This window comes from Notamacropus eugenii, chromosome 3 (genome assembly GCF_028372415.1).
Source record: "Notamacropus eugenii isolate mMacEug1 chromosome 3, mMacEug1.pri_v2, whole genome shotgun sequence".
Lineage (NCBI taxonomy): Eukaryota > Metazoa > Chordata > Mammalia > Diprotodontia > Macropodidae > Notamacropus > Notamacropus eugenii.
The window spans coordinates 195,339,226-195,365,601 of record NC_092874.1 but is presented as its reverse complement, the minus strand read 5'-3'; the positions used below and the strand labels follow the sequence as shown (position 1 = coordinate 195,365,601).

At 44.2% G+C, this 26,376-nt stretch overlaps 1 protein-coding gene across 2 annotated transcripts; it reads right to left on the bottom strand.

Annotated features, from left to right (window-relative positions):
* Positions 1 to 1,067: 1,067 nt before the first annotated feature.
* On the bottom strand, positions 1,068 to 26,376 carry PTPN6 (protein tyrosine phosphatase non-receptor type 6). 2 transcript variants are annotated; one of them, XM_072653840.1, is made up of 16 exons: positions 26,246 to 26,376; positions 18,963 to 19,085; positions 18,520 to 18,714; positions 15,850 to 16,039; positions 15,111 to 15,227; positions 14,855 to 14,968; positions 11,457 to 11,553; positions 11,073 to 11,152; positions 10,536 to 10,685; positions 8,985 to 9,116; positions 8,665 to 8,819; positions 3,262 to 3,329; positions 2,857 to 3,008; positions 2,675 to 2,769; positions 1,565 to 1,697; positions 1,068 to 1,323 (listed from the first exon to the last, which is right to left on the bottom strand). In XM_072653840.1, exons 1-15 carry the CDS (start codon positions 26,257 to 26,259, stop codon positions 1,583 to 1,585), a joined length of 1,797 nt encoding a protein of 598 aa, XP_072509941.1. In that variant the 5' UTR covers positions 26,260 to 26,376; the 3' UTR covers positions 1,068 to 1,323; positions 1,565 to 1,582. The 2 variants fall into 2 exon arrangements, with proteins under 2 accessions (XP_072509941.1, XP_072509940.1); XM_072653839.1 differs by lacking the exon at positions 26,246 to 26,376 and adding an exon at positions 19,244 to 19,529.

Sequence of the window (26,376 nt, the reverse complement as noted above, 5' to 3'; positions counted from 1 at the left end):
CTGACCATGTCACCCCCTCACTCAATATACTGAAGAGGCTTCTTACTACCTTCAGCATCAAATATTAACTTTGGCCTTTTAAGTCATTTACAACGTGGTCCCTTCCTAACTTTCCAATCATTTTACACCCTACTCTCTCTTCTATCCAGACGTAATAGCCTCCTGATTGCTGCTCTCATGCAAGGCTCCATCTGCTATCTCTGTCCCTCATGTCTGGGATGTTCTTCCTTCTCATTTTCATGTCCTGGAAACCCTAACTTCCTTTAAGCCTGTGTCAAGAGTCACCTTCTGCCTGAGACCTTTCCTGCTCTCTCTGCCCTCATTCCCATTGCCTTCCTCTCTAACATTACCTAATATCTGGTTTGACTTCTCTTTTAAAATATAAGCTTACTGAGGGCAAAGAACTGTTTCAGGTTTGGGTTTGTTGGGTTTTTTTTTTTGGTCTTTGTATTCCCAGAGGTTAAAGACACAGTTCTAGACACACAGTTGGCACTTAGTAAATTTTTGTTGATTAAGCCTTTACATATATCTCATTAAATCCATCATCTTATTATTAGATTTAACTGGGGGAAGCTTGGTGACACAGAACATTGGCCAGAGAGTCAGGAGGATCTGAGTTCAAATCCAGCCTCAGACACTTATTAGCAGTGTGATCCTGGGCAAGTCACTTAACCCTGATTGCCTCTTAAAAGCAATTTTTAGCTCAATGTTCCAGCCTGTCAGCACAACCGTTAACTATCACTCCCCAATTTTTGTCATTTGCAAAGTGGGTGGATTTATTGATAGAAATATTAAGAAGTACAGGGCAAGTGTAGATCTCTGGGAACTCCACTAGAGGTATCTGAGAAGCTGACAATGACCATTAAAGGCTACTAGTTGAGTCCAGCCATCGCTGTTTTTAACCAGGTCTCCCTGTTGTTTCCGGTTTAAGTCTCTTTCTCTTTCTTGGTCTGGGTTTCTATCTTTGTCACCCTTCCTGGATGTCAAACTACAAAGAGATTTTTCTCCCCACATCCCCAACCCCTTTCTACTACACCCCTTCCACACACACCTGCAGGAACACAGACTGAAGTACTGGGGGCTTTATTTACACAGATTGGGGATAGCTGGGGTCCCCTTGGCTTCCATGGGCTATGTACAGAGGCCAGTGTAGGCAAGGGGGGTGGGGCTGGGAGGGGATGGAGGTAAAGCTATTAAATTAGAAAAGGGCTGATTAAAAAGGTGGGGGGAGGCCAAGGAATAAATACTCAAATGGGAGGAGAGGGAGAAGAGGTTGTGTCATAAGTCACTGGAAGTAGACATCCTCTGGTGTTTGGAATCAGGCTGCAGAGAAAGAAGGGAAAGCAGGGGTGAGAGAGGCTTGGAGACTTGCAGCCTCAGGGACGTTGCTAGAAGGGAAAGGTGCGGGGAGGGGTAGAGGAAGTTGTGAGACTGGGGGGATTTATTTGGGAACAGGGGCAAGCGGACCGGGCTGGGGTGGAGGTAGAAGGGCAGTCCACAGACTGGAGAGCACACAGGTTGGCTGGGGATGGTGACCACAGTGGGGCATTGTGGGAAGAATTACCATGGAACCCCTAAGTGGTCACTTTTTCTTCATGGAGCCTTTGCTCTTCTCCTTTTCAGCTGACCGCTGTTTTTTTATCTTTTCCTCCTTCTTAGTCTTGCCCTGCAGGTTTTCATACACATCCTCCCGGTGTCTGCAGCGGCAGAGAGGTAGGCATACAGTCATGGGGGGAAGGCAGGGAAAAGGGGGTGAAGGACTGGCTCAGGACTGCAGAGATGGGTGAGACCCAGCCTGGTGTCCTGGGACCTGGAGGACCAGGGCTGACCCCCCACCCTCTCCTATGCACCGTTTGATGCAGAGCCTGGAAACCACTCTGAACTCTAGCCCCCTCATTTCCAACTGTAATCTTCTATTTGGTATGTGTTGGGGGGAGGTAGGGGAGGAGTACGGACTAGGAAGGGAGTTTCCTCCTAGCCAGCTCTAACAGAACTCAGGTAGAGAATTAGAAAAATCTGGAAGCAAAGACTCTGAAAGCCCTCGAGTCCCAGTTCTGACACTGACTGGAGCTCTCAGAACCCGTTGGATAATCTACAAAAATGAGGGGGTTGGCCTAAGTAACATCTAGGGCCCCTTTCCAGTTAAAAAACATAGGTGACTAAGTGACTGCAATGATGTAAATGGAAAGAATTTTTTTTAAGGGGTGGGGAGAATGAGACTGAATGCTGTGTAAAATGGTATCGGCTAAGGTTGGTCCTGGACAAAAGCTGAAAAAAATGTATCTGCTCCCCTTCTTTGCAGAGGACCAGGACGCAGGGTGGGCTGTCTGTGGGCATGCGAACTACATATATGGGAATTCTACGAGACGTGATTGATATGTTGGTTGGTTTTTCTCCATTGTTTTCCTTCCTCCCCCCCATCCCCTGTTCCTCAGTTCTTTCTTTTTTCATCTTTTACTATTTTTTTTAACAAGTGATAATCCTTTGTATGGGGAAGGGCAATATTCAGAAATAAAGATATCGATGACAATAAGATTTTTGAAAAGCTTATGTGACCTATGCCTACTCTTCTTCCCTTGGACAATGTTCAACCTCAGTCCATGGAAAATAGGAAGTTGGGTTGGTGTACAGAGGCCCTGAAAGGTCAGAGTTAGAGGACAGGAAAGTCACTCACTTTGAGGAGGTCCGGCAGGCCTTGGCATGGGCATTTTTCATGGCTGGAGGGTACCCAATATTCCCATACTCTGACTCCATCTGACCTTTGTGGGACTGGAGAGGGGACAGTGAGAATGGGTGTCATGGCCAGTCCAAGTTTAGCTATTTCATCCACTCCCAAACTAGCCTCCCAGTTCCTACCTGCAAGATATCTAGCTTCTTCTTGGTGGTCTCAATGAACTGTGCAATAGCCATGTAGATGAACTTGTACTGGGCTTCTGTCTGTACCATCCCTGAACGCTGGGCCCGAACCATCTGGATGGTTTTCTGGATGTCGATGTCACAGTCCAGACCTGGGATGTGGAAGGATCGTTGATCATTGATCAGGGCCCTGGACATCCTTCCTTCCTGTTAGTATAACCCAGGCCCACAAGATCTTGTTTTCTCATCACAGAAAGGAGCTTCCTGGGCATTGGGGTATTTTAGATTCAGCTAGGACCGAGAAGGGTGATGAAAAGGAGAAGCAAGTCATATGAAAAGGATGCTACTCCTTCTCCCTCATCCCAAGGTATTGGGGAAAAGTCTCTCCTCCTTCCCACCCCTCACCTTTCGTGGAAATGGCCTCCATGATCATGTCGATAACTATGATAGTCCCAGTCCGTCCGATGCCAGCACTGAGGAGAAGGGGAAAAGTGGGGGAAGTCAGCGATGGGGGGGGTCAGCTAACTTAGGGGGAGGGCAGGGGTGGTCCCAGCTGCCCAGTGATGATGAACAGGAAAAGAAAGGAGGTTTGAAGGTCAGAGAAACGGCAGCCACCGTTAGGGGTTGAAAAGGTAAGGGCTAGGTTTATCACTATGCTACTAACAAAATCTCCTTCCCCAGCGTCTCTGGAGGTGGTCGTCTGCTCTGTTCTCATTCGGTCTCATCCCCCAGCCCTTTTACAGTTGTTTCTCTCTCCAGGCACCATCTAAGTCAGAGGTTCAGCATTGTCAGGGAAGAACATGGGCAGATTAATGGTCTAATTCTTAGATTTCTTCCTTCCTCCTGATTTCAGTTAAGCCTGATTTTAGTGAGACCTACAATCTTATTTCATTAAAAAAAAAAGATATTGAGATTTGAAGAGAACTTAGAAGTCACTAAGTCCTTTATTTTATTTTTTTGCCCCAGACGTGATTTAATTTCATTGGTACATGGGACTTTCTACTGAGGAAATTTCCTTTACCAATGCAGGTGAACAACTGCTCTATAACTTAAAGATGTGTTTTGTTTTGTTTTGTGGGGGAAAGGCAATTGGAATTAAGTGACTTACCCAGGGTCACACAGCTAGTAAGTGTCTGAGGTCAAATTTGAACTCAGATCAGGGCTGGTGCTCTATCCACTGCACCACCTAGTTGCCCCTAACTTAAAATCTCTTTCTTTCTTTCTTTTTTTCCTTCCTCCCTCCCTTCCTCCCTTCTTCCCTTTCTCCCTTCCTTCCTTCCTTCTTCCTTCCTTCCTTCCTTCCTTCCTTCCTTCCTTCCTTCCTTCCTTCCTTCCTTCCTTCCTTCCTATCTTTCTTTCCTGTTCATAGTTTGGGGTTAAAGGACTTGCCCAGAGACATACAACTAGTACCAAACATCTGAAGCTGAACTCGCACTCAGGTCCTCCTGACTCCAGGGCCAGTGCTTCATCCATTGTGACATCTACCTGTCCCTTGACTTACACTTTCAAAAAGATTCTTGGGAGCACTTAGTAAAGAGACTTGACCATAGATGGTATGCAGCAAGAGAAGGGTGTGAACTCAGGTCTTCCTGACTGTGAGCTTGTTCCTCTAGCCATACGCAATGCCATGCCCCTATCAAGTCCTTTGTTCATGCTGTTCCCTGGGTCTGGAATACCCTTCCCCCTTCTGGTAAACTATCAAACAATCAAAAAACATTTATTAAGCACCAACTATGCCTACTACATGCCAGGCACTGTGCTAAGTGCTGGAGATACAAAAAAGAGGCAAAAGACAGTCCAAATGGGGTCACAAAGGGTCAGAAGCTCACAATCTAAAGGCAGAGAGAGCATGCCGACAAATACGTACAGACAAGCAGTTACAGGATAACTAGAGACTAACTAACAAAGGGGGTGGGGAGGCTTCCTGTAGGAGCTGGGATTTTAGTAGGGAAGCCAGAAAGGCCTATAGTCAGAGAAGGGGAAGGATGCCCTGAGCTGAGGGATGGGGTGCCTTGTTTATGGAACAGCCAAGCATGTCCAGGTGTTTGTGGAATGGCCAATGTCAATCCTTTAGACTCTAATTCAAATATTACTCCCCTTCAAGACCTCACACGCTAATTGGATTTCATAAATCAAAATTTTGCTGTATAATATTTATCACTAAATGCTGTGTATCATGTTAATCTGTATCTTTGTTTTATGCCGATGTTTTTTAGTTATGTCTGACCCTTCCTGACCCTATTTGGGGTTTTCTTGGCAAAGATGCTGCAGTGGTTTGCCATTTCTTTCTCCAACTCATTTTACAGATTAAGAAACTGAGGCAAACAAGGCTAAGTGACTTCCCCAAAGTCACACAGCCAGTAAGTGTTTGGAGCTGGATTTGAACTCAAGTCCTCCAGACTCCAGGCCCAGTTTCGTATCCATTTATCACCTAGTTGTGCCCACTCACAAATTTATCTCAACTTTGTACTTCCTTTAGCATCTGACACAATATGTACTCAACACATTTATTTCATTATTAACAACGAGAACCTACAGAATCACTTTAAAAAAATTTATAGATAGCTTTACATGTATTATCCAACTGAAGTCTCACAAGAACCCTGGGAGGGCAGGGTTGCACCTATAATGCTCATTTTAGTGATGGAGAAACTTGAGGTTCAGAGAAGTATTCAGAGTCACACAAGCCTGTATCAGTTCTCCCTGACTGCAATCCAGAATTCTATCTACTTTACCACACTGACCCTCTTTAATTTAAAGATGAATTCCCTTGCAGAACTGAGTCTATTCCCCTGTTCTCTCCCCAAGTTCCCTCAGTCCTCCCTAGCCTTTCCTCCCCAGTTTGTGCAGAAATGTCTCTGATCCTAGCCCTGGCATCCCACTTGAGTTCCAACACTTTTCCTCTTGGGGCATTTAGAACTCCCCTAGGCTCAGTGCTCTTACTTTCCCCTTCCCAAAATCTCCTCACCAGCTCCCCACCCTGCCTCATTTCACCCCAGGGTTCCATAACCTTTTCCTCTTTACAGAATGGCCCTGCTGTCCTTCTGTTCTGCTTCTGGGAAATTCCTTTCAGGATCTCTTCTTAGGAAAATCTCATTTTCCCTTCTATCCCCAAATCCTCATGAGAAGACTGCTCTTTGCAGTACTATGGGATAATGGGATAGAAGACAGGGTTGGGCACCCAAGTTGGGCACTCTTTACTGAGCTCAAGGGAGCGGGCAGGAAGCAAGGATGGAACATCCCTACTCAACACCATTCCTCCAAATCTAACTTTGAGGAAGATATCCCTCCCCAGGAACATCAGAACCCAGGTGTTGAGGCTCCTGGTCCCTGCCCCCATTGTCAAGCCAGTGGCCTGAGTCACACTATCTAATTTCAAACCCATCTTGTCAAAAATAGCTTCACCCACTTCCTTCCTGTAACGTCTAAATAAAGGCCATGGGGATTTTGAGAAGTTTAGTCCAGAGAGCCATCAGAAATGGTGGCTTCTGGGTAGGTTGCTTCTCTCCCTTTCCAGAGGATGCTCAAAGATCCTTTCAGTGATGAGGGCTGGGGCTAGTTCTGTGGTGTCCACATACAAATTTCCATTCTACATCACCAGTTCTGCTGTCTCCCTCCCCTTTTCTTCCTATGACCATTGTCCCTCCACCTCCACCCCCCCTTCTCATAGGAAGTGAAAGCAGAGTCATCATATAACCCTCATGGTCTGGGGCGCAACATGGAGGTCAACAGTGACCAAAGGAGCTTAGGCAAAATGCATTCTGGTTCTTCCTCATCTCCTGCTCGACTCTGGTTAGATCTCAAGCCTGATTTCTTGGTAACAGCTTTGAGATCCCAATCTCTCAATTTACAATGGAGAATACTGGGACCCAGTTTAATTCCACACTTATTAAGCACCTACTACATGCAGAACAGTACAGGGGATACAAGAATAAACATAGAAACAAAAAAAATTCCCTGCGCTCCAGGAGCTTGCACTCTCTTGGCAGAGACGGACTGTGACTTACTGACATTAGTAAGCGCTAGAGCTGGGACCAAAACCTGGGACTCCTGATTCTCATTCCAAGGCTGATGTCTTTTGTTAACGTTTCTCTTTCAGGCCCTAAGCCTAGGGATAGCTAGAGGACCCCACTACTGCCCAGTTCTGTTTAACTCAGAATGGCATCTCATCAAGAGTCAGAACAGCAACCAGAAGGGCAGAAGTCAGTCAACCCACCTCTCACAATGAGCCACAGTTTACTGGACATAGAGTGAGAGGCCCTGAGTTCAAATCCTGATTCTGCTTCTTACTGACTGTGTGACCTTGGGCAAGTCACTTGACTTCTCTGAGACTCAGTTTCCTTATCTGTTAAAAATGAACAAGAGGGCTTGACCCTATAGCCTTTAAGCTCCCTTTGAGTCCTAAATCTATACCTAACGACCTTTGAGGTCTCTTTCAGCCTTCAATATTATATTCCCAATAATCAATAACGAGGGTCAATGATAATTTGGCTCTTGTGGGGAATGCTTCTCCCTTTTCTCTGCAAAGTCCAGATAGGGAAGACAGAGCAAGTCCCAGGGTTTTAACAATTCAGAAAAGGCAGTAGCATGAACCTATAGTCCTTGTGGCTGCAGAAAAAGGGATGAAAAGAGCTGGGGTCAGGCAGGAGCCTTCCAAGGGAAGGGTCTTCAGAAAAAGGGAGGGTTTCTCTCAGAGAGGATTAAGGTTTAATCAAATGAGTCACCAAGTTTTGGGTCATAAGATTTAGCGGTAGGATGACTCCTAGACACCATCCACTATGACCTCATCATTGTACAGCCATTGTCTCTAAGATCAAGAATCAGCACGGAGTTGTGAGTAGAAAACTAACCTCTGAACCTGATTTTGTCCTGGCTCTGATCCATACAGGTTGTGTGACCCTGGGGAAGTCACTAACCTCCCTAGCTCTATATAGAATCTTTTTTTTTTTTTCAGTTCTCATTTGTATATAGAAATAGTTGTATCTATTGATAATCTTTAAGTTCACAATGAAAATTTTTTAAAAATTAAGTCATTAAGATTTCCGTGTTCTGGGCAACTCTCTAAGACTATGGATAGCAAGGCAGCTTCTAGCTTGAACTGGTAGAGGGAGTTTCCTCATCAAGTTCCCTATATACAGATGAAGGCCAAAAAAAACCCCAGAACAAGAGTTCTTAATTTGTGGTCCACAGACTCCCAAGAGGTCTATGGATAGATCCATGAACTGGGATGAGAAAAAAATTCCATCTTTATTTTTCCTAACCTCTAACTGAAGTTTAGTATTTCTTTTTGATTATGATTTTCCTCCCTCCAAATGTTATTCTGAGAAAGGATCCATAGGCCTCTTCAGACTGCTGAAGGGTTCTGAACACAGGAAAGGGTAAGAATCTGGGCTCTGGGATCAAATACAAACTCCTGTATGTGGCATCGACAACCCTTCACAATGGGCTCCAAACTACCTTTCTTACTCTATAGGACATAACTCCTCTTCACAATTCTACCACGTCAGGAAAACTGGGGTTCTTATTGTTCCTCCATTTCCCAACACTGTGGCAGTCCCCCATGTCTGGAACACATCCCTTATAAATCTCTGCCTTGTAGAATTACTGCTTTACCTCAAACACCAGCTTAAGCACTTTCTTCTCATCTCCCTTTTGATCCCTCAAAATTCTTTTGTTTTTCCTCCCAGTCCTCCCCTCACCCCAATCACCTTGTACTTATTTTCTTTGTACCTCTAGGTAAGGGGGTGGGTGGGAAGAAGAAGGGGTACTATTTGAGGAATTATAGGATGGAGTCTCATCTCATCTCACCTGCAGTGTACTATGATAGGCCCTGCATGGGGCAGCTTCTCCTGTTGCTGGTTGATCTGGTCCAGGAAGCTGAGGACGCCTCCAGGTTCACTGGGCACCCCATGGTCAGGCCAGCTCAGGTACTGGTAGTGCCAGATCGTCCTCACCAAGTCCCCCTGAGACAGGGCATTGGGAGTATTGGCACCCACTCCATTTGCTGTCACCATCCACAAGGATGCCACAACGTTTTTCCTCCCCACTCCCTCTTGGTAAGGACCTAGGGGATTGGGTAAGTCACCCTCCCCAACTGTGCACACAGACTTTGTGCTAGGGTAACTTACATTGTCCAGTGGGGAGACCTGCAGGGTCCGGACCTTATACTCAGGAGTGTCATGTTCCTTGCAATTGAGAACAGAGTATAGGCCATATGACCGTTGGGTCCTAACTTCAGGCCAATAAGGCACACACTTGTTCTGTGAGGGCAGAGAGGAAAAAATGGCAGTGAAATAAGACAGAGAAGAAATAAGAGAAGGGAGAAGAGATGAACTGAACAGGGTACATCAGAACTAACTAAACTTTGATCAAGTACCTACTGTTACTACATGAAAGGCTATGGAGCAGCCAGGTGCCAGGGCAGGTATGTTGGACCTAAAGTTAGAAGTTCAAAATGAAAGTTAAGCTTAGACTATTTTCAAGGTCTCTTTTGGGTCTTAACATTTTATGATTTTAAGTGCTGTGGAAAATACAAAAATGGCACAACTCTTGTCCTCAAGGAGATTGCTGTCTGTTCATCAGAACTGGAATGTTTCTATCTCACCCTTGCAAGATCACCCTGGTATGATCAACTATAGGGGAAGACACACTGTGAGGAAGGAAGGAGGGATGAAGGGAAATTAAGCTCCTACCCTAATTGAATCATAGGAATTGGGCTAGAGATATTGGGTTGTTCTAAAGCCCTTGCTATCTGTTACTGGACTGGCATAAACCATTCCATTTCACAAGGGGACCCAACTTCTCATCCAGACTTTTCTACTAACGAACTTGGGCACCATTGGGCTTCAATGTCTTCATCTGTAAAATGAGAGAGTTGGACTAGCTCAGTCTATCCCAAATCACACCAAATTAGATTATATTAGGGATGTGTATGTTTCCTAAATTCTTCACCCTGATAGAATAGGAAAAGAAGTACCAGGCAGAGGAGATATCCTGGAAATACCACTGACCAGAAGTTCTGTTATAATATAAAAGCCAGTATTAAGGAATAGATTCAGATAAAGCATTTAGCTAGCAAAATTATCCTAAGGCTAGATTCTTATGCTTACTTTAACTCTTACTCAAAGCGGCATTTCTACATTTTACATCTTCTAGGAACCACTTATATTTTGGTAATAAAAGGTAATAAGAATGCATAAATGCCTTATCTCTCAAATAAATAATAAATGTATGAATTCTCTACCGTGGACCAATCTGTTCTCCACAACACTGCATTTCTCAGGAGTTTGGATATTAAATACAGGAAATAAGAGGTAGATTTGCAGACAAGCATAGTAGAAGAGTATGTAGTGAGAAGGAAGAAGGAAGAGAAGAGGAAAAATGAGAGCTCCATTTCTTTATGTAAACAGGTTTTATGGAATTAGGATTCTGGGTAGTAAAAGTTCTACAGACCCATAAAATTTTAATTTGGGATAGCTGTGTAATTTCAGCTAATGTGACTATCTGGTTTTAGATAATTTCTAAAATGCTTTCTAGTTCTGAGGTCTCTCATTTTAGACATCAGTTGGGAAACAGACCTAAGAGAGGCGGAGAGGAGAAAAGAGAGTTGAGAAGAAGGAAAAAAAGGGGAGGGGTAGAGGAAGAGAAATGGATCACTTTTACTGGGGATCATGCCATACCCGACCCTTCTCCACTTCCCGGGTAGTCATGACAATAACTTGGGAGTTTTCCTGCCACACCATCTGCCAGAAGTCATTAACCGTGCCATCCAAACAGCCTTGGCTGGCGATGTAGGTCTTGGCATTTTCATCCGCACTCACCAGCTGGTTCTGAGATCAAGGACAGGCAAACCAATTAGTCCATTAGATTGTGAGCTCCTTCAAGGTAGGGATTGCTTTTTGCCTCTCTTTGTATCCCCAGCACTTAGCACTGTGTCTTGCATCTAGTAGATGCTTTATAAATGCTTATGGACTGACATATCTCCAGACACATAGAATCCCATCACTCTAACTTCACTCGCCCCATCCCTAACACATGAACCTGACCACAATGGCCACAACTTCATCATGTCCAGGTCTCAAATCAATATCATGTCCGTATATGCTGTCTCCTCCCCCTGATCTGTCCGTGAATACCCTAAAGTTAAAGACCTATACTTCCTCCTCCTACTCCCTCTATATCCCCAGCCTTCATCTACACCAGGAGATACCACTGACCTTGACGTAATTAGCGTTGATGTAATCAGATCCTGGGATGTTTCTGTCTCGACCTTGCAGGATCACCCTGGTGTGATCAACTATAGGAGAAGACATATTGTGAGGAAATAAGATATGAAGAGGAAGTTAAACCCCTACCTTAACTGGATCATAGGAATTGGGCTAGAACTATTGGGTTGCCCTAAATTCCCTCTCTTTACCTCCCCACTCAGATTTTATCTAGTCAGTAGGAGAATAAAGGAGCAAGGGCCCCACAGAGGAGACTTGGAGACCTTAGAGAGAGGGGGGATTGAGACCCAGTGGGAGATGGAAGAACTATAGGCCTAACAGGGGATGATGAATGGTAGGGTTGGAGGCTTGGAGGGTGAAGAGGTGGGCTCTCACAAGGGAGGATGTTCTTGTATCGGTTCTTGCTCTTATTCTCAGGTCTCTGCCCCTCATGCCGATCATACAAATTTTTCACTTCCTGTTTCTGAAGACCCTAAAAGATGAGGAGAGAAAGGGCTTTAGTCAGTGGGACAGAAGGAAGGATGGGACAAGGAAACTGGACCAGAAAGACAGACACTGAGATAACCCAAACTGCAGAGAAATAGAGAAACAAAATGAGAAAATGGAAAAGAGAAAGACAAATAACCCTAGATTGGGAGTCCAAGCCAAGAGCCTGAGACAGACAATAAAAGCCTGCATGAAGACTAGCTGCCTAGGACATGGTATGAATGAATAGGTAGATGGAAGAATAAACATTTATTAAGTTCCTTCTATATGCCAGAAAAGAGGCATTGTGATGGAGTGACAAAGATCTGGTCTTTGAGTCTGGAAGACCTAGATTCAGGCTGTCCTACCTCAGATACATACCATCTGGGTAACCTAGAGAAATCACTTGAATACTCAGTGCTCAGGCTAAAGACTGTAAATTTCAGAGTGCCAGCTGATAAATATTTTTTTGTTGTCATTCAATCATTTTTCAGTTGCATCCAACTCTTCATGACCTCATTTGGGGTTTTCTTGGCAAAGATACAGAAGTGCCATTTCCATTTCCTTTTTCAGTTCATTTTGCAGATGAGGAAACTGAAGCAAATAGAGTTAAGCAACTTGCCCAAGGTCATATAGCTAGTAAGTTTCTGAGGCTAAATATGAATTCCAGGTCTGGCACTCTATCCACTGTACTACCAAGATCAATATTAGTTGAAGGAATTCGTCACTGGAAATTCCTTATACAGTAAAATCATAGGAAAGGTCAAAAAGCACAGGGGCAAAAGGGGAATGGGGGAGGGTGATCTTCAGTATACATACATGTCAAAAGAATCTTCCTAAGGCACAGATCTAACTCTATCAAAAAATAGTTAGTGGTTTCCCATCGTCTCTAGGAATTTGAGCTCTTCCCTGATCTGCTGCCTTTTCTGTCTTATCTCATACTACTTCATGAGATCCAAGCTCCAGATGAACTAGACTACTTGTCAGTCCCCAAACACCACCTTTCTGCCTTTTAGACTCTATCTTGCTTTTAGGCTGAGTTCAGATGCCACTGAATCCCACCAATTTTCATGCTTTCTCCCATTTCAATTATGCTTTAGTAGAATGTAAGCTCCTTCAGGGGATTGCATTGGGTGTTTGAGTGTTTTGGTTTGTCTTTCAAAAGGGCCTAAGGATCAAGGACCACTATACAACAATGAGGCAGATTTCATGCTAGGCCTAGGGATACAAAGATGAAAGTGAACCTGTCCCTGTTCTAGAGAACTTTACCACGAAGGTGGGGAAGAAAAGACAAATCTAGACGTAGAAAAAAAACTAAATACAAGGGGAAGAAGATATGAGTAGCTTGAGGTGGTGGACAGGAATCAGGAAAGGCTTCATTTGGGTAATTTAATTTTCTATTGGTTTCATTTTCTCATCTGTAAAGTGATGGGGTTGAACTAGCTGGCCTTGGAGATCCCATCCATGATGCTATGTCACGTGTAGAAGGTGACACTAGGGCTGAGCCTTGAAGGAAACTGAGATTCAAAACATGGGAGGGAAGAAGGAGAGCACCCCAGGCATAGACACCAGTAGAAAGGGATGCAGGAAGGTGATGGAGTAAAGTATATGAGAGAGTCACCAAAGAGGCCAGTGTGGCTAGAATATAATGTGAATGAAGGGGAGCTGTGGAATATTCTGGTAAACATTTAACAACTGGCTCTCTGGGGAAAAAAACTTGTATACACACCACACACCTTTAGCTAATCTGCAGTATGAACATTTTCTCCATTTTTTTTTTAACACTAAACAACCAACAAAGCAATAAGGCAAACTTAAATTTGTAGCAATGCTTGTGCTGAAAATTTAACAATCAGCTCTCAGAACCAGTGGTAGGAGCTAGCTCCAGTTACCCCTGGGAATAATGTACAATGAAGATGGGAAGGTGGGTTAAGGTCAGGCTGTGAGGGGCTTCAAATGCCAAACCAAGGAGTTAACTTTGATCCTATGGGTAGAAGAATTTGTGGAGCAGAAGAGTAATGTAATCATACCTGTACTTTAGGAAAACCACTTTGACAGTTGTATGGAGGATGAATTGGATTATTTAAATAGTCTAGGTGAGGGATAATTAAGATCTGAACCAGGTGTCATAGTGACTAGATAGCTGGATTTGGAATCCAGAAGATCTAATCTATGTCACTAGCTATGTGACTGACCCTGGACAAAGGACAGTCTCAGTTTCCTCATCTATCTATCTATCTATCTATCTATCTATCTATCTATCTATCTATCTATCTAAAGGGGATCATCATAGTATATGCCTCACAGGGCTACTTTTGAGGATCAAATGAGTTAATATATGTAAAGTTATTCGCAAACCTTAAAATGTTTTGTAAATGTTAGCTACTGTTATGAAGGAGGTGGTGATTATGTTAATAGACAGAAGAAATAGATGCAAGAAATGTGGAGGTAGAAGTGGCTGACTATATATGTGGAGTGAAGAAGAGTCCTCTTCTCTCATCTTTCCAGTCTCATACCTTACACACCACCCTCCCTTGCCCAGGGACTCTGCATCCTGGTTTACCTAGTCAAATCCCAGTTACCATTCTACCTTCTACAGAAAACCTTTCCTGGTCCTCCTTAATTCTGCTCCTTTCCCCCTGTCATATTTTCAATTTATCCTAAATCCATAGTTTATTTGTACATATCTGGTGGCATGTCGTCTCCCCCATTAGACTGGGAGCTCCTTGGGACCAGGGGTTGGTTTTTGGTCTTTTTTTGGATGCTCAGTGCTTAACGGAGTGCCTGGAATATAATCAGTGCTTAATAAATGGTTATTAACTATTGACCATTAGTGACATTGCAGCTATAAACCTGGGGGACTGGAAAGAGGGAGGTGCTTTCAACAATAATAGGAAAATTTGGAAGAGGGGAGGGTTTGGGGAAAAAGATAGAGTTCCGTTTTGGACATATGAGTCTCTGATGCCACCATGATATCTACTTTGAAATGTCTAATAGGCAGTTGGTAAAGTATGACTGGAATGAAGGCAAAAGTCTATGGCTAGTCACATAGCTCTAGGAGTCATGGGCACACTCATGTGAGTCACTGAGGTCACTGAGAGAAAGTATAGAGAAAGAAAAGAATGCTCAAGACAGAGCCTTGGGAAACACCCACAGTGAAAGGGCGTGATGGAATTTGCAAGCAATAGGTACTTAATGAATTTTGTGGAATTTTATAATCAAGACTCCATGGGCACAGGATTTGCCAGCCTTGTCCAGGGCACAATGCCTTGGTGCCACTCTGCCCACCCACCTCAGCTGGGACTCACGTCAAACTCTTCCCAGAATCCAGCCTTGGATGTCTCTTCTGCCTGCTGCTTCTTGTTCAATTCCAAGACTCGGTTCTCTATGTCGGCTGCGTTCACTCTTGTGGCATAGTATGGCTGGGGAGATGTCAGAAGATCATTGGACAGAGGGGAGGAAGAGTGATCGTGAGTCAGGGAATTCAGAGACTTGAGCCAGAGCTGAGGTGTCAGGAATCAGAGGGGAGGGGAGGAACAGACAAGGGGAGAGCCCTCTGCTCACCTGCCGCAGGTAGACAAAGGCACCAGAAGCCTCCTCAATTCCTGTCTTCCTAAAATGTTCCACCAGGTCTGTGAGGCTGTCAAAGGTCTCAGAACCACCTACTGTGTAACGGCCAGACTGAGAGACCAAAGTCAAAGGTGTGACAATGGGAAATGAGAGGAAGAGAGAAGGAAGACAGAGAAAGTACCAAGACCTCTCCAAGCTCAGCCTATAACGGCAAGCCTTCTCCTTGATCTCCTCCTCATCTCCCTGACCCCTAGTAAAAATCCTGAAATCTAATCCCCCCACCTCCCCATTTCCTCTTTAATCAGGGTGGCAACACCCTGGGGGTAAGACATAGAATTTTCCTGATGGTTTTTTGAGACCACATCACCCTTCATACTTTTTCTACTAATCAATTTGTTTTTCGTTTTCAACATTCACTTCCACAAGATTCCAAATTTTCTCCCCATCTCTCCCCTCCTCCACTCCAAGACAGCATGCATTCTGATTACCCCTTCCCCCAATCTGCCCTCCCTTCTATCACAACCCCTCTCCCCTTCTCTTATGCCCTTCTCCTCTATTTTCTTGTATGGCAAGGTAAATCATACTCTTTCTAGATGAGAATATGGGGATCTCTGACCAACCACCTGGTACCCTGGGGATGGGCCCCTCGTGCTGTGTAGCGGCTATCCCTAATCATCTTCCATTTGCCCAGTTGCCAACTCTCATCCCCTCCCTGCCACTATGTTCATCTCACCTCACACATCACTTTGATATGAGTGACCCTGAGTGGGGAGCCCAGCCCAGCCTTGGGCTGGTCACTGAGTACAGACAGCACAAAATCACCAGGTTGACTCAGACTCTCACGAACCAGAAACGTCCAGGGTTCACCTTTGGCCTGAAGTAGCGTCTCAGCCTGGGCCCCAGACATGTGGCCATGGTACCACCTGATGGGATAGAATAAGAGAGAGCAGCAGAGCCTTGGGGGGAGAAATGGGTTTGAAAAAAAGGGAAACTCAGACCCAGAGAAAGGAAAAGAGTCAAGAAGACAAAAACTGGGTGAGACTAAGACCAAGGAGAAACTCAGAGACAGAGAAAACACCAGATTAGGAAACAGAGATGAGGACACGAAGGCTGAAATAGAGATGGTGGGAAGCAGGCTAACAGTGAATCTACAGGCAGAAGCAGTAGATTCAACAACTTAATAAATGCCTCTTATTAAGCATTTTCTGTGTGCCAAACTCATAGTAGTCTCTGTCAAATAAACAGAGATTAGGAAAGACAGGAAGTCACATGAGAAAGAAAGTCCTGGGAGACAGCCCAGGGGAGGCTGTTGCTAAGAACGGAGGGGGGTAACATGAAGGACCCCAAAATCCCATCACAGTGGAGAGGAAAGATTGGGTGCTGCAGGGTTGAGAGGTCAGGACAGAAAGCAGAACTGGAACCTTTCCCCAACATCCCCCCAACTCTCCCCCCTCCCAACCTGTTCCCTAGAGGAAACAGTTAACCCCAGGGCTGCCCAGCCCCACAGGAAAACACGTGATGGAAAAAGCAAAAAAGCTCCCTTTGGGGAGAGAGTGAGAAGTGAGGTTTCTTCAGCCTGGGGGTTGAGGGGGGGTAGAGATTTTCCAACCGCAGGGATGATGAGGTAGGAGGGGGAGGGTAGGACAGACAGTAAGAAAAAGAACTTAATTTTTTCAATGCTTGTGCAGAGAAGGCCAAGGCTTCAGTGACCACTGACCTAAGGACCCAAAGGTTTTCTTTCCAGTCTCCAGCACCTAACCCTACTATTAAGCCAAGAGAACTCTACTCCAGAAGTAGGCCTGGTCCTCCAGACTGAAAAGGAAGGGGCTCTAAAGTCTGGTCCCCAACCTCCAACAACCAGAGGAGGAAAGTCCATGCAAATACTGACTTGCCCACAGGCTAGTAATCAAGTACAGAGGGAACAGATGCAAATTCCCCAGGGAAACTACTTCGAAGAGAAAGGAAAGGGAAAGGGAAGGATAACAAGGAAGGTTTGTTGGGGTGAATTTCTTTTTCTACACAGAGAGTACAGAGTACTCCTCGGGACAATTCAGACATACCCGTTGGGGAAATGGGGAGGGCGTGACCAACCACTCACAATCATCTCTTAGAAGGTCTCCCTTGGTTTGGTCTTTATTAAAAACCAGTGCCTTCACTATCCCCCAATCCATGGCTCTACTGGTTTTTTTTAATTCCCTTTCTTGCATCCTTTGACCCCAGTCAATCTGCCACTATCATTCCCATGACTGACTCAAACTCTTCTCTCTATAGTCCCTCCATATCACCCACTGCTTCTGGCCTTCATGACTCCCTCAGCCCCTGTGTCCTGAGTAGATCTTAGATTGGGATGGGAAGAAGGACTGAAGGAACATGGTAGGTGAAGCAGCAGAGAGGGGACACCATGGAATTACCAAGGAAGGAGGAGAAAGTTGAGGTTGGGTACTAAGTCTGAAACTTCCTAAAAAGTAGTGAGAATAGCTATATGCATTCTCTAGGACTGTTCTTAACCCTATCATGGTCAATATTTTAAATCAGTGACTTGGAATAGTGGCTTAGCTTATCAACTTAGCTAGTTGATAAAAATATATGATAATATATAATATCATAAGAACTGACATGAACAGTTAGTATGAACAGGATTCAATATGCACTGACCAACTAGGTGCACAAGAACAGGACAGGCCAACATGGTTTAGCAGAAGTTAATGTGAAAAGAACTGAAAAGATATTTCAGTTGATTGCACACTTAGTGTCAGAATCATGAAATCTTAGTTTTGGAAAGGATATGAGAGGTTTTCTAGTCCAACCAATAACTAAACACAAATGCTTTCTACAATATACCCAACAAATGGTCATCTGGTCTTCCTCAAAGACTTCCAGTGACCAAAACACTGTTTTTGAAAATCTAATGCAAAATTAACAGAAGTACAGTGTTCAGACTGAGGGAGGAGGTAGTTCCTCTGGTCAGGCCACATCTGGCACTCAGCTCTAGGAGCCACATTTCATAAGGGGCAATGATAAAAATGGTCTGCAAACCATGTCGGATGACTAAAGACTAATGTAACTGGGGATATTTAGGCCAGAGAACAGAAGGCTAAAGGAGAAGATGCTGTCATGTGGGAAAAAAAATAAATGTATTTCATGTAGATTCAGATCACAGAAAGAACAGTAATAGATGGAAACTACAAGGTGGATTTTGGCCCAAAAGAAAAAGAACTTTCTAGAAAGAACCAGAGCTGTCCATCAATGGAATGCCTTCATCTGTTGTAGAAGGGATTCTTGCATTCCTGATGTTACTATTACGCTCACCTCTCCTTAGGTTGAAGACCCTTATTAAGAGTCCAGGGTCAAGGCTAACCTCCCCTCTGAGTGGGGTTAAGGAGTTGGGGGAGGGTTGCCTCACCTCTCGCTGGTGGGGTCAGAGCAGTTGAGTGGGTATTTGAGGTGGATAATGGTGCCATCACGGTCCTGTAGGACGCCTTGCTGTTGAGTGTAATATTCCACCAGTTCTGTCAATGTAGCAAACTTCTCTCCTCCATAGAGATCATAGAAATCCCCTGAATTCTGGATGCGGATGTGGGTCACTTGGTCTCCTACCCTGTGGGACACAAACTAGGAATAGTGAAAATGGGAGCAGAAAAGGAAAGGGGAAAAGAAGGCACAAGGCTAGAACAAAACCAGAGGGTTCAGGCAGGGAGCAGGGAGCAGTGTGGAGGTCTGAGGCTTTGATTCATGGGAGCGCTAAGGGTCATCACACAGGACTGGGGAGGTAGTCTGGAGGAGACAAAGCCAAGGAATGAAGGGCACAGGCAGAGTCACCAGAGAAAAAGGAAGAAAGTCACCAACCTGACTGAGAGGGAAAAGTCCCCTTGGTTCTTTCGACTGGGCCGGGCCAAGAAACTCCCATGGACCCCACGGCCCTTCAGCAGAGTCTCAGCATCCAGCCCGCTGAGATCTCGGTGAAACCACCTGTGGAAGAGAAGCTGCAGCTGGGGACTAGGGCCACCAGAGGCCAGGACAGGTGCTGTCCAGAGCCCAAGACTCAGTCTCCCTTTTCTAGATACAAGAGAGCACCTGCTCCCCTGAACCAGCTCCTCCCCCCAGCATCCTGCACCCTCGGTCCTTACCTCACCATCCTGGGAAGTCTTCCTGCAGGGTAGGCTGACGAGTGAGGAGGGAGGACAGTATAAACAGGGCCCAGGACAGAGCCCAGTCCCTCCTTGCACTGGCCCCTAGCTCCCAGAAGCACCACCAGTCCAGGGCAGCTGAGGGGGGGAGGCGGGGACAGGAAGGGGCGAGGCCAGACCCCCCAGGGGGAACTTGCTTCTACTTCTGCTTTTGTAGACAAGCTGAGAAAGCAGAGCCTTATGGTGGTGGTGCTGGGACCCATCTCACAGGAGCGTATAATTTCTTAACACACGAAGCATGTCGTGCGCATATATACACATGTGTGTGACAGCAACAGAAACATAAAGACAGACTTATGCGCATACCTGGTCACAAAGATCACACACACACACACACACACACACACACACACACACACACACACACACACACAAAACCTCCCACGCAGGAGCATGCTCATATGTAGAGAAGATGAATTCATCTATGACTTCTAACACTTTTCTCCTCCCCTCCTGACAAATTCTCCTCCATCTTAATTGCTTCTATGGGGTGAACCCGGTCCCAGCCCAAGCTTGGAAAAAGAAAGAGAGTCCACTGGATAAAAGGTCATGCCAGAAGGTAACCTAGGCTCCAACTCCCTAGGGAACAGAGAAGCAGGGGCGTGATAGAGCAGGGGAGAGAAGAGGATATCCCGGGGCAGGGCCTGAGAATAGTGTTTGACAAGGAGAAAAGCACCAAAGAATGGAAGGAGAAAAAGTGGAGAGGATGACCCCTGGTAGTCTTTGGGGTAGAGCGCTGGTGTGCTCCTCACCTATAGGCCAGGCTAGAAGACTCCAAGAGAAGGGAAGCTTTGGAACAGAGGGCCAGGTAAGTCACAGAACCCTAGAACCCTGCCTTCCCTGTCTCCAGTTTCTGGGCCACCTGCCTCCAGTCTGCCAGGGGGTGGGGGGGCCTAATTGTTTCTCCAGCCTTCTAGCTTGGCATCCTCTCCCTAAAGGGCTCTCTGTGCTGCCAGAGAGAAGATGGTTGGAAGCCCAAGAACCTCTACAGGAGAAGAACAAAGTTTGGGGGCTCCCAAAGGTTAACAGTCATTTTAATTACTTATTTTAATTTCTGCCAGTCATTCTTCCCAAAGCAACCCAGTGAAATAGAGCTCTAGCTTTGGAACCAAGAAATCTGGGTTCAAATTCTAGCTTTTACCGCCAACTTCTTTCTTTCCTTCCTTCCTTCCTTCCTTCCCTACCTTAGGCAAGGCTACTTACTGTTACTTACTGGGACTTGCCTCTCTGGGACTCACTCTCCTTACCTACAAGATGAAGGAGCTGGATGAGTGATATGATATATAATCCTCACATCCAGACTAGGTTCTCCCTCCTCACCCTGGCCCCCTGTCCTGGAACTCTTAGGACTATGGGAAGGATATGGCCAATCACCAAATGGTTAGGAAAACATAATTCCCACCACTATCAAGGGGACTCCAGTCTGGGAGAGAAATTGACCCAGAGCATCTCAGGTTACAGGGAGACAGGCAGGCCAAGGAGATTGGGACAGGACACCAAAGGCTCTCCATTGCTTAAGGACAGAAAGGGAAGGAAAGGGAAGGGAAGTGTTGACTTTGAAGGACTAGGTTCTTCCTGGTGAGAAAAGAGGCAGGCTGGGAGCACACACAGAAATTCACATACAATACTCAGATATCTACACCAATATCCCCATCCCCATTGCCAAACATTTGTGGAGCACCTGCTACTATATATAGACCTGAACTACCTCCTGATGCTAACAACTTCCCAGTCAATAAGCATGTGTTAAGTGCTTATTGTGTAGTGCTAAGGCCCAGATACAAAGAAAGGCAAAATGACTGTCTTCATGGAGTTCACATTCTGGACAACATGGAAACCCAGCATGTACATTCAAGGCAGATGTCAGGTAACCTCAGAGGGAAAGAGGCCAATAGCTGAGGAGCCTGCAAAGGCCTTTGGTAAAAGGTGGGACATAAAAAAAAAAAAAGTGGGATATAAGCAGAGACCTAAAGTAAGCCAGGGAATAAAAGGTAGAAGTAAAGTAGGAGAGCTTTCTAGGCAGGTTGACAATAGGGGCAAAGACAAACCAAAAAAAGAGAGTTCAAGAAAAAACAAAGAGTTCACAGAGTTAGTAAAAAGCGTTAAGAAGGTAGAAAGGCAACCAGTTATAAAGAATTCTAAAGGCTGAAAGGGAGGATTTTATTTATACTTGATCCTGGAGGTAATAGGGAGCCACTGGAGTTTATTGACTGAGGGTGGGAGGTGGGGATGATATGATAAGATGTGAACTTTAGGGAAATCACTTTGGGAGGATGGTTTGGAGTGGGACTTGAAGCAGGAAGACCTATTAGAATTCCATTGTAAAGAGTCCAGGCAAATTCTGGAAAGCAATCTGGAACTCTGCCCAAAAGTTACTAACTGTACGCACCTTTTGACCCAGAGCTAATACTATAAGACTTATGTCCAAATGAGCAGGACCAAGAGAACATTACATACAGCAACAGCAGTATTGTTTTAAGAATGACTGAGCAAATCAGTCATTCTATCATTATAAATACTCATATTAACTATAAAGGATGAAGGAAGACATAGTCCACATCCAGAGAAAGAACTGAACGTTGTTTGTACTTCATTCTCGAAGGGGACCATGACATCAAGGAGGTGATGCTATGACTTGAAAGTGAATTAGATTTAAGGGAGGGAGGACTGTTCAAAGTCACCAGCCTCACTTTCTCCTCTGGAACCATCTGGGTCCAAAGGCCAGATATAGATAAGGACAACAGGAGATGGCCCCCAGAAGTATGCATAGAATAATTATATACACACCACACACCACACACACACACACACACACACACACACACACACACACACACATACACACACACACAGAGTGATCATCTCTGGGGGAAGGAGGGAAGAAAAAAGAGGAAAAAAAGAAATTTAGATGATAACTTTGTTGTATATTTAAAAGGTACAGCAAGTTATATATAGTAATTTGCAGTTTCATGCGTAATCATTTTTTTATTATACTATACCATGGAAATATTGGTTTTATTCCATAAATTAAAAATGAAATAAATCTTAAAAAAGAAATCAAAGAGATGTAAAAGTAAAATTATCTATAAAATTTTAAAAATTGCAATTGATTATAGCCTAAAAAAAAAAGGACCCATACGCACAAAAATATTTTTAGCAGTTCTTTTTGTAATAGCAAAGAGCTGAAAATTAAAAGGAACTCATCGATTGGGGAATAGCTTAAACATATTACAGTATATGAATGTAAGAATACTATTTTGCCATGAAAAATAATGAAAGGGATAGACCTGTATGAACCTGGAAAGACATATGAATTGATGCAGAACAAAGTGAGGAAGAATCAGGAGAAAAATATTTATAAAAACAAGACTTTCAAGACAACTTGGAAGGATTTAAGAACACCAACCAACTCAATCACTATCCATGATTCCAGAGAACCAAACATGCTTCTCATCTCCCAACAGAGAGGTGATGGACTCAAAATGAAGAATGAAGCATTTTTTTTTTTTACATGACCAACAAAGGAATTTGTTTTGCTTAACTATGCATATTCATAACAAGGGTTTTCTTTTTCTTTCCCTTTCAATAAAAATAAATGCTTATTAATTGAAAAAAAATACCAACAGTCGAGGCAAGAAGTGATGAGTGCCAAAACTAGGGAGATAACTGTGAGAATGAGGAGAAAGGAATGTAGATAAGAAGTCTTGTAAAGGTAGAAATGACACAATTTGACATATTGGATATTTGGATGATAGGAAGAAGTTGAGAATGACATCAAGGTGTCAAACCTGAGTGATAGAATGGTGATACCTTTCACAGAAATAAGAAAGTTGGGAAAAGGGAAAAACAATTAAGTTGTGTTTCAGACATCTTCTATTTGGGTTGTTAGTTGGAGACGCAGGACTGAAGCACTGTCCAAAAGGCAGTTAGTGAGTGATTCAAGACTGGAGCTCAAGAAAGAGATTAGGGCTAGATAAATAAATCTGGTAATCATCTCTATGGAGATGATAAGTGATGAGAACACAAAGTGAATGGGCCCAGGAAAGAAGATTGGGGAAATACTTTTTATTTATAAAATAAATAAAGGATATTTGTAAAGATCCAACAAAGGAGACTGAGGATTGGTCAGAAAGGTGGGGAGGAGATCCAGGAAAGGGGAGTGTATAAAAAACTAGAGAGAATTGAGAATCCAGGAGGGTGTTTGGCAGTATTAAAGAGGGTAGAGTGGTCAAGAAGGATGAGGATTGAGAAAAGGCCATTAGATTGGGCAGTTAAGCAATCTTTGGTAATGTTGGAGAGAGTAGTTTCACTGAATGATGAGATCTAAAGTGAGATATGCAGAGAGTTTAGAAATGAGTGGAGAAGTGGAGGCTTTGGTTAAGAAGGGGAGGAGAGATATGGGACTATTGCTACCAGGGATGGTCATATCAAGTGAAGATTTTTTTTTTAAGGATAAGGGAGACATGTCCATATTTGAAGACAGTGGTGAATGGCCAGTAAATAGAAAGGGGAACTGTGACGATTAGAAAGATACTGGGGATGATTGTGGGAACAATCTGCTAGAGAAGACCAGAGGGGATGGTGTCAAGGACACATGTAGAGGGTCATCCTTGACGAGAAGGGCTGTCTCTTCATGCTAGTGGTGAAAGAGGAGATAGTGGGGGGAGATGCCTTAGTGATCAGAGATGACGAGGGGATTAGTGAATGGTCTCAATTTTTTTTTTTTGGTGAAATATGAGGTAATATGAAATATGAGCTGAGGAGAGGAGAGGAGTGTGGCAAGAGACTTGAAGAGGGATGACAAGCTTTGGAACAGTCCAGGGAGTGAGTGGAAAAGTGAATTGATTAGGGAAATCATAAAAGGATTGCCTTTCTGCAGTGAGGGCCCAGTTGAGGTTATGCAACATTTATAGTCCATCAGGCAAGTAGGGGCCAAATTGTAGAAAATATAATTTCCTGCCCAAAAAGCATCCATGACTCCCTACTGCCTCCACAATCCAATGTAAATAGATCAAAAGTAAATTACTCAAGTATAAACCCGTCTCTAGCCTACTCATCCAAGCTCCTCACACATGACTCTTCTTAACACACTCTTCCAGTCCAGTCAAACTAGACTTTTTACTCTTCACATTTAACTCATTACATTTCGTCTCCCATCTTGGGGTCTGGGATACACTTTCTCACCTCCATCTCTTACAATTCATAATTCCCTTCAGAGATCAGCTCAAAATGGGGTTCTTTCCTGATCTCCCCCACCCTAGTTGCTAGAACTAACTCCTTGGGGGAAGAAAGGGAAATTAGGTTTAATTTGAATGTATTTTACATATGTCTCTAAGTTGTTTCCTCTAATAAAACAGGATCTTTGAGTCGGAACTTCTGTTCCTTCTGTCTTTGCATCTCCAGCCTCTAGAGTCCTTTGGCTAATTTATGGAAACTCTGGACTCCTCAGAAGAACGTTTTTAAAAATATAAAATATATAAAATTACAAAAGAAGTATAGTTACTCAAAATGATTTTTTTTAAAGTTCAGGGACCCTAGGTTAAATTCCCTTACACTGGGAAAGTAATTAAATGCTTATTGACTGGTGATTCTGTAGGAAATATACAGTGTCAACAAAGATTTTTGAGGGGAGGAAGAAAATATCCACAAAGCAATTATTTCAGAAGGTGGAGTAGGTAACTGTGTATATAGGATGCATAAGGGGAGAGGGAATAAGTATTTATCTAGTGCCCACTACATGCTGGCCCTTTACCAGTATCTCATTTGATTCTCACCACAGCACTGTGAGGTAGACGCTGCTATTATATACCCATTTTACAGAAGATGAAACTAAGACAAACAGAGGTGAAGTGACTTGCCTAGGATCTCATAGCCCGAGGTCACATTTGAACTCAGACTTTCCTGACTGGTTCTGAAGCGCTATCTCCCATAGCTGGCTCTCTAAAAAGAGAAAAAAAGACTGAAGGCAGGGAAATTGTTTGAATATAATCATGAGAGAACAAGGAACTGAATGATAGTGGGTCATCTGATCTTGTTCTGATCTTGGGAGACAGTGGAGAAATGTGAAGAATTTATAGACTTTTCTAGGTTCCTTCAGGCCAAGTTCTTCTTGGTAACATTTTTATATTTTTACAGACTTCTTCCAGCACTTATAATGTGCTATGCATTTAATTAGGTGCTTAATAAGTGTTTGTTGATTTTTTAAAACAGACACTGAAAGGAGTTAGTGTCACTGCATTCCAGGCCCAGAGGAGATGCGTGGAATGACCAAAAGAGGAAGCTAGTTTAGGGGACAGTTCAGGTGGAGGTGTCCAGGAATCAGTTAGAGATGTTGGGAGATCAGAGCCTGGAAATATAGATTTGAGGGACTTGCCAAAAAAAAAAAAAGAGGCAAACGTTACCCAGATAAGAGTGAATGGATGGATGGATTATGGCTTCCAAGAAGAAACTGTAGAAAAATAAAATCAGGAACCTAATGCTTGAGTCCTGAGAAGCACTCACATTTAGGGAAAATAAGAGGAAGTGGTGTGGGCAAAAAGATGTCACAGAGGTGGAAGTTACCAGAGGTAGGATATGTATCTCCCCTCTCCGCCCTAAACTCAAGGTGAGCCAAGCTTGGAGTTTTGATGAGGGGGGATAAAGGTAAATTCGGGCAGGGCCAGAGAGGGGGTGTGGAGAATGCTAACCTCTGAGCAAAAATCCAACTTCCCCTTTTCTCCACCCCCACCCCAAAGTATTCTAGTACAAAGCACACTAGCTAATTAATGTCCAGTCTGTGCTAGCCACCATCGCAAAGCTTAATCCCTTCCTCTTCCCTATCCCCCACCTACTGGATTCCTCTTCGTCTGCGTGACACCACCTGTCCTCCCTTGCTTCGTCGATTCTAACAGTACTGAGGTCCAAACGGTGGAAGCTGGAGGGAGCCAGGGTTAGGGGACTTACCCTGAGGACAGCATCTCCACCCTCGGCTGGGTCTGAGTGGGTAGCCACAGACAGGGCTGGGGGAAGTCACTGAGCCCACACAGGCCTGCCAGCTCAGGGAAGGGGAAACTCCGGAAAACTGGAGATTTCCT

Bases quoted from the DNA above. Each gene is read 5' to 3' on its own strand.
- PTPN6 (XM_072653839.1), bottom strand. From the start codon at position 19,506: ATGGGTCCCAGCACCACCACCATAAGGCTCTGCTTTCTCAGCTTGTCT. The intron at 19,086-19,243 runs GTAAGGACCGAG...TCTCTTCCACAG, and splicing joins AGACTTCCCAGGATGGTGAG to GTGGTTTCACCGAGATCTCA. The intron at 10,686-11,072 runs GTCAGTGGTATC...CCTTGATCTCAG, and splicing joins TCAACGCTAATTACGTCAAG to AACCAGCTGGTGAGTGCGGA.